This window comes from Glandiceps talaboti, chromosome 17 (genome assembly GCF_964340395.1).
Source record: "Glandiceps talaboti chromosome 17, keGlaTala1.1, whole genome shotgun sequence".
In the NCBI taxonomy this organism is placed as follows: domain Eukaryota; kingdom Metazoa; phylum Hemichordata; class Enteropneusta; family Spengelidae; genus Glandiceps; species Glandiceps talaboti.
The window spans coordinates 22,928,784-22,944,263 of record NC_135565.1 but is presented as its reverse complement, the minus strand read 5'-3'; the positions used below and the strand labels follow the sequence as shown (position 1 = coordinate 22,944,263).

General features: G+C 32.9%; 1 protein-coding gene across 1 annotated transcript in view; it reads right to left on the bottom strand.

The window, feature by feature from the left end:
* The window catches only part of LOC144447926 (glutamate receptor ionotropic, NMDA 1-like), a 48,386-nt gene that overhangs the window by 27,446 nt on the left and 5,460 nt on the right, over positions 1 to 15,480 (bottom strand). Inside the window, exons 2-3 of the mRNA XM_078138027.1 lie at positions 2,214 to 2,396; positions 344 to 453 (exon numbers count right to left, since the gene is read on the bottom strand). Coding sequence (XP_077994153.1) covers positions 344 to 453; positions 2,214 to 2,396 — 293 coding nt within the window. The remainder of the gene's footprint in view (positions 1 to 343; positions 454 to 2,213; positions 2,397 to 15,480) is intronic.

The following is a 15,480-nucleotide window of genomic DNA, read 5'->3' as shown; positions in this document are numbered from 1 at the left end:
TCTAAATACAGGCAAACTGACAACTACCATTTGGGGGTAGTTAAATATCTACATACAAACAAACTGACAACTACCATTTGGGGGTAGTTAAATTAGTTGTTTGCCTTTACTAGCAAAATAAGCATTTAGTGAGTTTTTGCAACGACTATCTTGTAGTCTAGAAAGAATATCAATGATTATAAAAGGGAGTGGGTGACAGATCCTTTTTTATTCACCAATATTTAGTCATCATCGAGGACTACATATTGAAAGAAAAACAAACTATTTTGAAATCCTTTATTTTCTCAGTTTTTGACAATTCTAGCATTAATGATGGTTAGGACATTGAATGTTTTTGACTTACTTTGCATAAAGTAAAAAGACTCTAGAATGGACTTCATTAGTCTTCATCAATAGTTCCATCATACTATTCTTATCACCTCCTCCAGCTTTGTATACCAATGATTCCTCAATCTAATGAGAAAAGAGAAAAAAGTTGGAAATGTGTGTATCATGGTGCTGGATTTGAAATTTGCTGTTAAACTTAAAACATCTTTGCATGCATTTGTGGGTGTTTGTATTCAATTTGTCACTGATGTTTTTTCTGCACTTATTTGTGTAACTTTTTTCTCTCTTTGTTTTGTATAGTGGTTATGATTTATTTCAGTTTGTAAATTTTGATGGATGTTCTCAAAATAAATCTGCATCATTATTGATGCTATCAGCACTATCACATGACTCACTATCTCAAATGTAGGTTATGGGTGATTAGGTGGGTGGGTGTTATGAAAGAGTTGATTCACCCAACCTTACTTGTACTTGAGGTTGAATAATTAATTCCTTAAAGGGCGCCCTCTTATGACAACTGCTCCCCTCAGTCTCAGAGGGACACAATTACTCAAAACTATTCACAGACTGAAGACAACACAGCTTGGCAGTCTGAGGGAGGTGGCCCTTTTATTTCAACATACAGGAAAAGAGATGTCAAACAGACCGTCACAGTATTTTCAATTACAACAGCGCCCTCTGTAGACAACATTTACCTAATCTTAGTTCAATCAACGATCTATTAAAATCCACTAACACGTCAATCAGTTTTCAACTCTTGATTACAAAGTTATCTTCCTTATCAATTTCCCTTTAGGTTAACCACATTATCACAATTTCTACACCATCTCAGAGAGAACTGTGTCCATATCTTTAATTTCTACACTATCTCAGAGAGAACTGTGTCCATATATATCTTTAATTTCTACACCATCTCAGAGAGAAGTGTGTCCATATCTTTAATTTCTACACCATCTCAGAGAGAACTGTGTCCATATATATCTTTAATTTCTACACCATCTCAGAGAGAACTGTGTCCATATATATCTTTAATTTCTACGCCATCTCAGAGAGAACTGTGTCCATATCTTTAATTTCTACGCCATCTCAGAGAGAACTGTGTCCATATCTTTAATTTCTACACCATCTCAGAGAGAAGTGTGTCCATATCTTTAATTTCTACACCATCTCAGAGAGAACTGTGTCTATATCTTTAATTTCTACACCATCTCAGAGAGAACTGAGTCCATATCATTAATTTCTACACCATCTCAGAGAGAACTGTGTCCATATCATTAATTTCTACACCATCTCAGAGAGAACTGTGTCTATATCATTAATTTCTACACCATCTCAGAGAGAACTGAGTCCATATCATTAATTTCTACACCATCTCAGAGAGAACTGTGTCTATATCTTTAATTTCTACACCATCTCAGAGAGAACTGTGTCCATATCTTTAATTTCTACACCATCTCAGAGAGAACTGTGTCCATATCTTTAATTTCCTGTATACTGATTAAGCTAGCATTGATCCATTACATTTTCTATGATAAATCTTTCTCAGTTTTGTAAACTGATTTAACGCGGCATTGTTTCATTACATTCTCTATGATAAAAGATTCAGGTGTGGTTTTTATTCGTACCAGATACACTGTTGTAAAAGACTTCAATCCTGTAGCAGCATTTTTGTTTTAGTACAATTCATTCTATATAATACTATATATATAAAGTTCCCTAGATATCTATTGCCCCCCCCCCTCCATGAAAATAATCACAGTTATATATATATATATATATATATATATATATATATATATATATATATATATATATATATATATATATATATATATATATATATATATATATATATATATATATATATATATATATTAATAACTTACCTTGATATCACCTTCACTATCTTCTTCAATTTGCTTAAATGCACTGAGTACAGCCCTTCCATCTTGATCACTACTCGTAATGGTTACAATTCTTTCCCACTTATATTCCAGTAATAAATCAAACCACACCTTAGCTTGGTGTGAATATGGAGGAATAGTACGCAGAAAGGACATGTGAATATTCTGCAAGTTAAAAAAACAAAAGAGATAATGTGAGACATTTATGATTTACCATCAAACTGTATACTTACCAAAAGGTGAAATTATACGTTTAATTATTTTCTCGATGTGAAGGAACAGAATGTAGAAATGGACATTGTGAATGTTCTGAAAGTTTGAAAAACATTAATGACAAAGACATAAAAATATTTTAAGGTAGCTATCAAAATCAATGAAAGTTACCTAAATTAAAGTGGCCATATGGATGACAATTTGGTATTTATTTTGGATTTTTATTTGATAAAACAGCTTCACTATGTTTTTCTACATGAAAAAATAATGCGAAATAACATATACCAAGTCCATGTTCACATCTCAATAAACGGCAAAACATTAAACAATGTGTAAAATGTTTGTTATTGTACGTACAATAACAAACTTTTTACACTTTGTGCATCTTTTTGCAATGTTTTGAGTTATGAACATGGACTTAGTATATGTTCTTTCGCATTATTTTTTCATGTAGAAAAACTTAGTGAAGCTGTTTTATCAAATACAATTCCAAAATAAATACCAAATTCTCATCCATATGGCCACTTTAACATATGAAATATTTTTTTAGGGTTCACCATTTTTTTTCTTCATGGAAAATGAACTTATACTTTCCAAGTAATTTGAGAGCCATTTTTGACCCTAAAATGGATCAAGTTTAATTTAATTACTATTATTATATATATTTTTGGACATATTTTATATAATTATATATATATATATATTACTTCAAAAGTTTGCAAGGTTGCAACGTTTTTGTAGTGATTTTAACAAATGTTTGATTTTCTTATCATAACTTTGATTTCTGAGGCATCTACTGTATGGTATAGTTGACTTGTAACTAATACTAATTTATATACATATTGGTACATGAATGTATATGTGGCTGGGTCAACTAAACTGTTAAGTAATGATAGAACAGAGATTTCACCAAGTTTTGGAGGGGGAACATCAATCAGAAAATCATTGGGGGAGGGGGGAGGCGTAAGCAGCTGTGGAGGAGCAATAAACCATCAATTATGCATGACTAATTAAGATAAAATGTGTGTGTTGTGATAGTCTGAGAGTACAGATTATATGCACACAATGAACATCATTGCTATCCTTTGAAAAAGTTAGCTTTCACTTGAGTACACATATAGATGGTACAAATATTTTTTTTTTAAAAGTAGACTGCCATGGGTAGGACAATATCCAATTACACATATGTATATGGCTGTTGGCTTGGGCTTTGTGAAAAAACACTGTCCAGATGAGAAATCACTTTGCTCATTCATAATTCATCATCACAGTTTCAAGGAACTATATGCTGTTTTATAAATGATTAATGACACATATACACTTTCATGTTGTATGTTCCTAAACATGTCCAAATGTTATTACGTTCTTAATCCAGCACAAACCTCCATGTCCGATAGCGCAACCTGTTTACTTTGTAATCTCTCTCTGGAGAAAATCTAATACTTCTGAATGCAATAGTACACGATAACAGCACTCTAATCCTACCAGGTAATGAACAATACTGCAGGGTAAATTGACTCACACCGGTACTTTCAATCTTGCCCAAGGACTTTGACTGTTCAGAAGCAAACGGAAATAGCACAGATAACACCAACCATGTACTGATTACAAGCTAGCAAATTTGACAGTCATGACTCCATATATTGATAATATTACAAGGACCACTGGATGATCTTTAGGGTAACATGGTACCGAGGAACTTAGTTTAATGATGTAGTCTTATTTTGTAGCAGATAAAAACCTTGGCAAAATACGTATTTTCACAAAAGGACATGATATCAAGCAAAGACAGTCAGACAGTAGATGGGTAATTTCAATTTGCTTCAATTGACACCCCTAGGCATTCACATTGTAATGAGATAAGTGAACTTTGTCTAGTGACTGTATTGAATAATAAGTTTGTGGAATGCAAAGTGTGCTTAACTTATGAACTATAAATGGAATCCACAATTACACCTGATGCAGTAATTACTATCAATGCAACATCTAAGTGCACAGTAATCATTTTAGGATAGGATTTCTCCTCTGAACAGTCTCACTGTCTACACTCTAAGGATTTAAAGTTGTTTTTTCAGAAATCTAGGTAGGAGTTAAATTATTCAAAATGGCTACGTTGGAATTATGTCTGTCTGATACAAAATGGCTAGACTTGGAATTGTGTCTGTTACAAAACAGCTAGACTTGGAATTGTGCCTGTTACAAAATAGCTAGACTTGGAATTGTGTCTGTTACAAAATGATAGACTTGGAATTGTGTCTGTTACAAAATGATAGACTTGGAATTGTGTCTGTTACAAAACAGCTAGACTTAGAATTGTGTCTGTTAGTGTTACAAAATGGCAGACTTGGAATTGTGTCTGTTACAAAATAGCTATACTTGGAATTGTGTCTGATACAAAATGGCTAGACTTGGAATTGTGTCTGATACAAAATGGCTAGACTTAGAATTGTGTCTGATACAAAATGGCAGACTTAGAATTGTGTCTGTTACAAAATGACAGACTTAGAATTGTGTCTGTTACAAAATGACAGACTTAGAATTGTGTCTGTTACAAAATGACAGACTTAGAATTGTGTCTGGTACAAAATGGCAGACTTAGAATTGTGTCTGATACAAAATGGCAGACTTGGAATTGTGTCTGATACAAAATGGCTATACTTGGAATTGTGTCTGTTACAAAACAGCTAGACTTGGAATTGTGTCTGATACAAAATGACAGACTTGGAATTGTGTCTAAAACAAAATGACAGACTTGGAATTGTGTCTGGTACAAAATGACAGACTTGGAATTGTGTCTGATACAAAATGATAGACTTGGAATTGTGTCTGTTAGTGTTACAAAATGGCAGACTTGGAATTGTGTCTGGTACAAAATGGCAGACATGGAATTGTGTCTGATACAAAATGGCAGACATGGAATTGTGTGTGATACAAAATGGCAGACTTGGAATTGTGTCTGTTACAAAATGGCAGACATGGAATTGTGTCTGATACAAAATGATAGACTTGGAATTGTGTCTGGTACAAAATAACAGACTTGGAATTGTGTCTGTTACAAAATAACAGACTTGGAATTGTGTCTGATACAAAATGACAGACTTGGAATTGTGTCTAATACAAAATAACAGACTTGGAATTGTGTCTGTTACAAAATAACAGACTTGGAATTGTGTCTGTTACAAAATGGCTAGACTTGGAATTGTGTCTGCTACAAAATGATAGACTTGGAATTGTGTCTGCTACAAAATGACAGACTTGGAATTGTGTCTGTTACAAAATGATAGACTTGGAATTGTGTCTGTTACAAAATAACAGACTTGGAATTGTGTCTGATACAAAATGATAGACTTGGAATTGTGTCTGTTACAAAATAACAGACTTGGAATTGTGTCTGTTACAAAATGATAGACTTGGAATTGTGTCTGATACAAAATGGCAGACTTGGAATTGTGTCTGTTACAAAATGACAGACTTGGAATTGTGTCTGTTACAAAATGACAGACTTGGAATTGTGTCTAATGTTTTATTTCTTATTTCTTATCATCTCTGTATGTACAGTAAACAAAGATACTTGCCAGCAATTATTCCCAAGTATGAAAAAATTCAAAATTCAAAGTAAATACCTAATCTTCATCCAGATAGCCACTTCAAGTAAGAGTATTTTTATCAATTTATTTATCTCTGTTTATTTTGTATATTTTACTCTTTGATATCACTTTAATTGGTTACGCAAAGTGTTCAAAGATATCCATAAACAGCATATATAATACCTTGGAAATATTTGCATACTTTCATAAGTTAATTAATACATTCAAAAGCAATTAAAATTGTTCACCAGGCAGCTAGTGCTGAAAACCATGAAATCCTGACCTTTGTTAAACTCAATAATGACAACGAAATATTGAACATTTTCTGCTTCATTGAAGTTAGTGGTATAGATGCACACATATGGTGAAATAGCAAAGTAAACAAAATGAATTACATATCTATTTATTATGTCTATAAGGTATAAAAAGTTTACCTTATGGTGTTCACATACAATTATATGCTATCTTTGAATGAATGATAATCTTTTGAATAGGATGTAAATTGTATAACTTAAATTTTCTGTTCCAGGTACAGGCTTTACAAAAAACATCATTATTCTGTTGTTAAACACAACTGACCTGAGGGGTTCAGTAGTGCTATAAGCATGGTAAAGTATACAATGTAAATCTGTCTGTGGCAAGTTGTTTGAGACATGGATCATTATCCATCAATTTTCTGGAAATTCTTGTCACTGTCAGAACAGGATAAGTTGTTTTTCAATCAGATATCCGATGTTTTGTGTACAATCCCTCAACATCAATCATTATCTATTGAACATTTGCAGGATGTTGTCACTGTCAGAACAGAATTATTTGATTCCTTTTAAGTCATTTGTTAGAAATGTCTGATAATGTGAAAGTTGTTTCAGACATTAATCACTGTTCATCGACTTTTTGCAAAAAACAGTCACGGTATGAACAGGATAAGTTCCTGTTAAATTATACGCTAGATATTACTGATAATGGCAAAGTTCCCTTGACATCAATCTTTACCCATCGACTTTTTACAAATAGCCACTGTTTGAACAGAATTACTTCTTTTTAAGTCATATTTCTGATAATGTCAAAGTTGTTTGTGACATTAATCACTGTTCATTGACTTTTTGCCAAAAAAACAGTAATGGTATGAACAGGATAAGTTCTTGTTAAATTACATCCTTATTGCAAAGTTGTTGGAGAAATTCACATTTAGGTATCAACATTTTGCAATAATCTTTATTACCTAGCAGAACAGTTGCATTATAAATTCTTTTAAAAACATACCGTATATATATAATATGTTCGGTATTTCATACAAATCCTAATAAAGTTCCCTACGGCATGGATTGATTAGACATCAATTTTCTGCAAATTCTTGTCTCAGTCAGAACAACTTACAAGTTTTTTTTAATTGTAAGTCAGACATTTTGTGTAAAACCTGATTATGACAAAGTTTGCATATATATCAATCATTGGCCACTGACTGGCAAAAATGCTGTCACTTTTACACCTGGTTCAGTTTAAGTTGCTTCTCATTGCAGATATCACGCCATATGCAAATATACCTAGCAACAATGGTTGTCAAACACATGATCGCAGTCAAGCTTTCTCCATGGCCATGTGCAATGACATTGAGAATAACTGCTATGCTGCTAAGCATTTGACACTTTCAGCTTGACCACCCTCACATGGTTGATATGGTTGCAATGGCGATCACAGGATCTCATGAGATCTACCACGAGACGAAAAATGCCTTATCATAAGTCAGATATTTTGTGTCAAACCTAAATGACAAAGTCGAATGCTGAATGCAGATATCAATTGCCCATCAACTATCTACAAAATGCTTTTACTATTTGAACAGGATAAGTTCCTTTTAAATCATAACATGTTACTTTTCTGATAAGATCAAAGTTGCCTGAGGTAATATGTGCAAATGTAGTCACTGCATGTGAACAGGATTAGTTCTTCCGAAATAATATCTTTCCATTGGTCATATATGATCTAATAATGGCAAAGTTCCCCAAGACACTGATATTATCCATCAAGTTGGTGGAAAATGTAGTCACTAAGTCTGACAGAAATTGATGATTATCGGTATAAGGTTCTATATTACCTACTGTGATAAAACTGTCTGCCTACCTGAAAGGTTACATTCAATACCATTAAACATCATCAATTTCACTCTCGGCTAATCACATTTTGATGACCACACATTTAAGAAGTCTAAATTTCTAGATTTTTTTAAAATAACCTCTATCCCATATAAGGTACTACATTGCATACTACAAATCTGTCTCTTCATTTTCCAATCAATGACCTTTGACCTCATCAAATTAACTATAAGTAGTGTAATTATCTGAACTAAAACCAACCATGCATGAAGAAAACTTAGCAAGCAAGTCAGGTGGAAAAATTTGTGTGTGTTTCCGATAACATGGCCTCACAAGATAGGGTAGGCAGGTCAGGATTTTATTTTATATAATTTTATTTTACCTTTTTAACTATTTTTCTTTTTATACCTGTATATTGCTTGACCCAAAACCAAATGAAATGTCGGTCAGAATACCCTTCTGTGATACTTTAATGAAATATGTACAGACATCACTAGGGGAAAGAAGAAAGACGTGCATGAAGGTCAAGAAGACAAAAAATTTCTTATCTTTTTGTTTTAATAGTTTAAGAAATGTTTAGAGTCGGTGGTTTAAACTAGGATCGTTGGGTTATCAGAAACACATTGTTTATTTTGCCTAAGTAGCAATGTTGGACACATAGATAGACACTGACAAGGTGGCCATAGATGTACACACCAAAACATTTATCTCCTGTGGAGTCCACAAACATTGTCATGTTCATGACATGAACATAACTTATTAAGGTTGTAAAAACAAGTAACATTGGATTTAGGGGTAATGGAGTGTGAATATTATTACATTGATTGATACTATTACTAGTCTAAGTGGAAAATTACAAAATAGCCCAATGATGAATATGACCATTAATTGCACTATTTTCCATTACACATATATTGTTCATATATTTGTTAATTCTGAGACTCTAAAAACTATCATAAATTAATGTATAAAACTGATTCCATTTCAAATTGGATTTTCCATTTTGACAGTTTATTTGATAAAATAGACCAGATACAAAAATGTGGATTAATGAAGGAAAGGACAAAAAATAATTTGGTAAACTGGGCATATTTTAAAGTTCTATTTATACTAAAAAAACACTGACTCCTAATTTGCATATTGTATACTTTTGTAAGACTAAGAGGCCTCAATTCTCAGATTTTTGTACATTTAGAAAACTGTTTTCGACTCAAGGTTATTGTGTGACTATAACTTAAGGTGGAAAAAATAATCAGGATTTTATTTAATCATTTTTAATTGTTTTTATTTTTGAAAAATACTGTTTCAATCCCCAAAAAACAAAATACCAATCAGAATAATACTTCTGTGATACTTTGATGAAATATGTACAGACATTGCTGTGAAAAGAAAACAGCTGAAGGTCAAGAAGACAAAGAATTTCATATCTTTTTGTTTTAAACGTTTACAAAAATGTTTAGGGTTGTAGGCTTAAACTGGGATCAGTCAGGTTAACGGAAACACACAATTTTGTTTACGTATGACTACATGTATACTTAGAAATGTTTGATTTGCTAACATCAAGCATTCATTTTATAAGATAGGTAATGGCATGAGAGGCATTTGAAATTTCTTCTTTCAGATCTAATCTGTACAATAGTTGTTTATGTACAATCTCATGGTTACTGCAATTTCTCTAGAGACACTATATCATCATCACAGACCATTTTATCATCACTATCTCAAATCATTCCATAGCAGACAAGTACTTTACATATCATTAGGTTTTCCCAGATGTCGCAAAGTTTGATATTATCTTCTTTATCTGCCGATAGCCTATGGATAGGATAAGCTATTGTACAAGTGATTGCCAACAACTACAAAGGCCATACAAAGATTAGTACAGACACTTAGCTGTCTGACTTGGCACACTGGCTCCATGAACAACAATATCAAGTCAGATATTGAAATGTCTGGGCTTATAGAAACATATTTGGTCCAGGACAAAAATCGTACATTAGTGAATGCCTCCAACTGCATGGCCACACAAACATTAGATATCTTGGTGATAGAAACAGAAAGATAGATTTAATTTCTGAGAAGATCTAATTAAATGTAATCAAAGCTGTTGAGAAATTAAACATTATGTACTGTGTTGCTATCGCTATGACTTTACCTACACCAAGTTTTGACCATCACATTGAATTTTGTCTATCTGCATGCCATCACAGTTCCCTTGGCACAAACATATGTTGTAAAGAATATCAATTTCTGCTCAGAAACAAAGAGTACTCTGAGAGTTCAGAGTAATACGGCGAGGTCATGAGGGGAATATTGCCTTTACCAGCAAAGTGCAATTCTTCCACTTTCTTATCAATCCTTATCAGCTTAATACCATAACTAAGTGTTTGCTTTTTGTAATTACATCTGATAAGCCTGAGTGTCGCTGGTAGAGGTACTAGGTCAAGACTGAAATGCTGTCCACCGAATGTGTGCAAGTACTAGTGAGTGTGTTACTCCGCCACAGGGCACAACTGGCTTGGGTGAAAGGTCACGATTTGGCTTGGGTGAAAGGTCACGATCCGATCGCGATCATAACATTACGATACATTGTGCACCGGCCATACATTGACAATGTTACATGTGGTATATGGACATCAGATATGGGAATTTGCTATTTAAGTATCTCTGTACTTAATTTTTCAACGAGAATGAGAAAAACTGTAGTTTCGAGTGCAAGGTTACTTTCAAGGAGTGAATCGTTTGAGTCAAGGGACGTTATTAGCTGTTACAACTTTTATAATCCTATTACAGTTGACATTGTAAACAGATTTAGAGATTGTCAACAACCCGACTTGCCTATTGATGAACTCGGGTTATCCGTAGTTTGGTTTTACCGAGGCGTTTCCGACATGTTTTGTAAGGCCCAGGATAAGCGTCCATCTTCTCATGTGCTGAATCTAATTATTAGATTTGGTACATGTACATGACAAATTCAACGTCTATTGTAATTAGTTGCTACAACTAATATTAAACTCGACAGGCAATTAAGTTCGACACAGCTTGTCAAAAATAATGACACAAGTGCGACATGCGATCAGCGTCAAACCTATGCTGTGTCAAATCTAATACAAAATAACCAGAGTTCAATACACTTGACATGTGCAGTCATTTCATTCTCAAATGTATGGCGGCAACATTCAGCACATGCATCATTCTCGTGTTGAAAATAACTTCATCTATGTTGTAAATGCTAAAATAGCACATAGCAGTGAAATATCTGTCATTATTGATTTTATGTTGCAACAAAAATCTCGTCCGATCTGCCATATGATTTTACCCCCTAAGCGAATCATACACAGCTAGACCTCCTAAGCTGTTTTTTTTTTGTATTAAATTGGATAGATTAGATTCAATGTCTATTCCATGTTGTTTTCATTCCAGGCTTGTGTCAACTTCAATACAATTAGATTAGGTGAATGACAAGTTCGATGTTTATCCTATGCCTAACATGGAACCCTGAAGAGTGTGTATATAAAACAAACAACTGCCACACAGTGACATTCTGTCTAGACTGTTTCCATTCCTTCTCTGGAGTCACAATTTTTAGGATATAAAAAGACCAAGTATGAATCAATAACACAGTCATATGATTAATCAATCTCCAGCACCATTAACCTGACCTTAATAGTTAATATCAATTGTAGAAACCATTCAGACTACGGAACCCATCGTTGTATTTCATTTTCAATACTTCTAACTGTTGACATAACTTGATTATAGGAAATATTAAATTTGATACCTTAAGGAGTTTTACATAATTATGTTTGTAAACCTTAAATTAGTATTTATATTTAATTAAAATCATGGCTTTACAATTTTGCTTATATTTCCTATCAATAGACATTTTAATTTGTCACAGAACTGCAATCTGCTTGACAATATATAATATATTCATATAACTATCTCACTGGAGAGAACATATATATATTCATATAAATATTTCACTGGAGAGAACATTGCTCGATGCAATATTAGTAGCAGAGCATTACAGACTTAAACCAAAGAATAAGGATGTTATAAATCGTTACTTCCTCAGCATAACATGTCAGAAATGCCTCGGTAAAACCAAACTGCGGATAACCGGAGTTCATCAATAGGCAAGTCAGGTTGTTGACAATCTCTAAATCTGTTAGCAATGTTAACTTTAATAGGATTATAAAAGTTGTAACAGCTGATAACGTCCCTTGACTCAAACGATTCACTCCTTGAAAGTAACCTTGCACTCGGAACTACAGTTTTTCTCGTTCCATAGCTAGTTAAATAATTTTTTGAAAAATTAAGCACAGAGATACTTAAATAGCAAATTCCCATATCTGATGGCCATATACCACATGTAACATCGTCAATGTATGGTGCACGATGTATCTTAAGGTTATGATCGCGATCGGATCGTGACCTTTCACCCAAGCCAAATCGTGACCTTTCACCCAAGCCAGTTGTGCCTCGCGGCAGAGTAACACACTCACTAGTACTTGCACACATTCGGTCGACAGCATTTCAGTCTTGACCTAGTACCTGTACCAGCGATGACTGAGGCTTATCAGATGTAATTACAAAAGCAAACACTTAGTTATGGTAATGAGCTGATAAGGTTTGATAAGAAAGTGCAAGAATTGCACTTTGCTGGTAAAGACGATGTTCCCCTCATGAACTCCGAGTAACGACTTATAACATCCTTATTCTTTGGATTATTCAGTCTAATGTATAGATAGTTAGAACTGTACCAAGGAATATAAACTTAAAATGGTGTATTAAGAATGTGAAATTTAATATCTTTATCTAATTCAAATAGCAATTTAAAATGTTTCTATTCAATTATAAATATGCTAATTTGAACAAACTATTTTTGTGGTCCAGCCAGAAGTTCAAGTTAATCTTATATATATACTTTTTTTTTTCATCGGCGATGTGATTACTTGATTATTTCATTTTCCTCACTTGATATGTAAATTTTTTTTCGACCTCTGGCAAATGATATATATATTATATAATTTATTTGGAGTACAGATATCTATTGGTAGTATCATTCCTAGCATATACGCAGAACTGTACTAAGCCATATCAAATTACTTTTTAGTACTATTATGAACCAGGAAATTAAAACTATTATTAAAATTCCAACTTTACAATTTTCAATTAAGTTATGTAAATAAACTAATTTATTCAGAGTACATCTATATCACATGGTAGTATCACTGCTACACACGTAAGTAGACTTGTACCATGGATCATGACATTAAATTAGTGCAGGAAATTAATATCTATATTTAATTAAAATAATTACTTTAAACTTTGCCTGTGAATTTCCTGTCATAGACATTCTGATTTGTCAAGGGATGGCTATCTGGTTGACAATATCACTGAGACAAACATACAAAAGAGACTTCTCAGTTGTCGAGTGGTTATGCCACTTATACTCTGATAAGGTTCCAGACTAGTCTAGGTTTGATTAAACTTTTAATTTGCCAGTAATTAAGTAACATGTCAATTAAACTCTAAGGAGCAAGAGAGGTTCTTTTCTTGATTCTCTGGTTTCCTCTGATGACAAGAGTCAGCCGTCACTGGATTTCTTGGGAAATATCACCTTATTCGTCCAAATAAATTCAGAAATATGTAGAATGGTCACCACAAGAGCAGCACCCTAGTGCAGTGCCCTATATATATTGTTGTAGAAGCAGGAGGAAACTGGAGTATCCATGGAAAATCTACTTTGCTCAGCAGGGTCAAACTGAACACCACTCTTTTAACACACAGACCTGATTAAATTTTAATACCCAAACTACAGAGATAAGAGGTATACGAGCTAACCACTTGGTCATCGACAACTCCCCAGTTAGAAATGTTGGCAGACACTTTAATTTATTCAAGTACGATGCAGTATTAGATTTGGTAATTTCATTTTACACACACATATTCTTTACATAAAATGAACGATATAGGTTTTCAGACACATTATTTCATTTGGTGTTACGTCGATGTATTTGAAAGTGTCATCTTACAAAACTATATTCCATCAATAAATAAATGATATAATACTATAGTCATACATTGAAATATCAAGGTTCATATGCAATTTTGATAAGTAATGTTCTATTAAAAAAGTCACCGTTAAAAATGATTCACTTTTATAATGTACACTGATTAATTGAATTATTCACAATTATATAAAACCATTTCAACTGGAACTAATTTGTATACCCAAACAAATGATATATTAACTTATTAAGTAATTCTCCCTAAATCATTACAATATTGATTCATCATCAAAAAATTACACTTATTGATACTAATGTTATCCCATATTTATAATATAAATTACCCTAGAATCATAATGATATTGATAATCATCCTAAAACTATACCTGATATTAATACATTTTTACATTATATACCAGAGATTACTTGCACTGCTGTACATGTATACAATATAATAGTGGTATTTGCACTGCATTGCAGTACCAAAACCATTATTACCTACCCACATGCAAATTATATGCAAATGAAGGTATGATTATTTGTTGTGCATAAAAGAGTGTGATTGCACAGAATCATTTTTATGAAAATTTGTTGTTTTGGATAAACATATGTAATAATAACAGAACCCCATGCCGCGTGAGTGCCAGTGTGGGTACTCAGGGGTATTTTGCGCCCGGATTGTGCTTGCAGTGTTTTATGCTGCACTATCACTTGACATGCTTATGAAAGTACGACAGCAGAGAACAAGTTGCAAATACTCATGACATCAAAATACCCTGAGTACACCACACTTGCACTTGCGCCTCCTGGTGTTCTGTCATATAGATAAATTATTCCAAAAATCATATCTGATAATGTGATACAGATAAATTATAGCAAGAATTATATTGGGTAATCGGATAAAAATAAAAGATTAAAAAACAACAACCTGGAATTGATAAAATATCCAGTTTATAATTATGATATTGATTGATCACCTTAAAATATGATTATTCTGTAGAGTTAAATTGAACATGCAATTTTTATTAAAATGGGAATACGCAATTTGTTGATGACTGAATTCAAGACAGTTTAAATTTATGCAACAAATTACATAAAAAAGTGGCAATTTGATAATTTTGTCATTTGGGAAATTAAAAAAGACATGTTCAATTTTGAGTGCTGATACGACAATCTTTTAATTACTGCATATCATTAACAAGCTTGTATGTTGTAGTATCCTCTTTTTTATTTCATAAAAGCAAAAAGAATATGTGTCAATGAGTATGCACAAAACAAACACAGGGAAGTAGAATGATATACATGTATGTATACATGTGAAAATACGTAAGAAACGGCC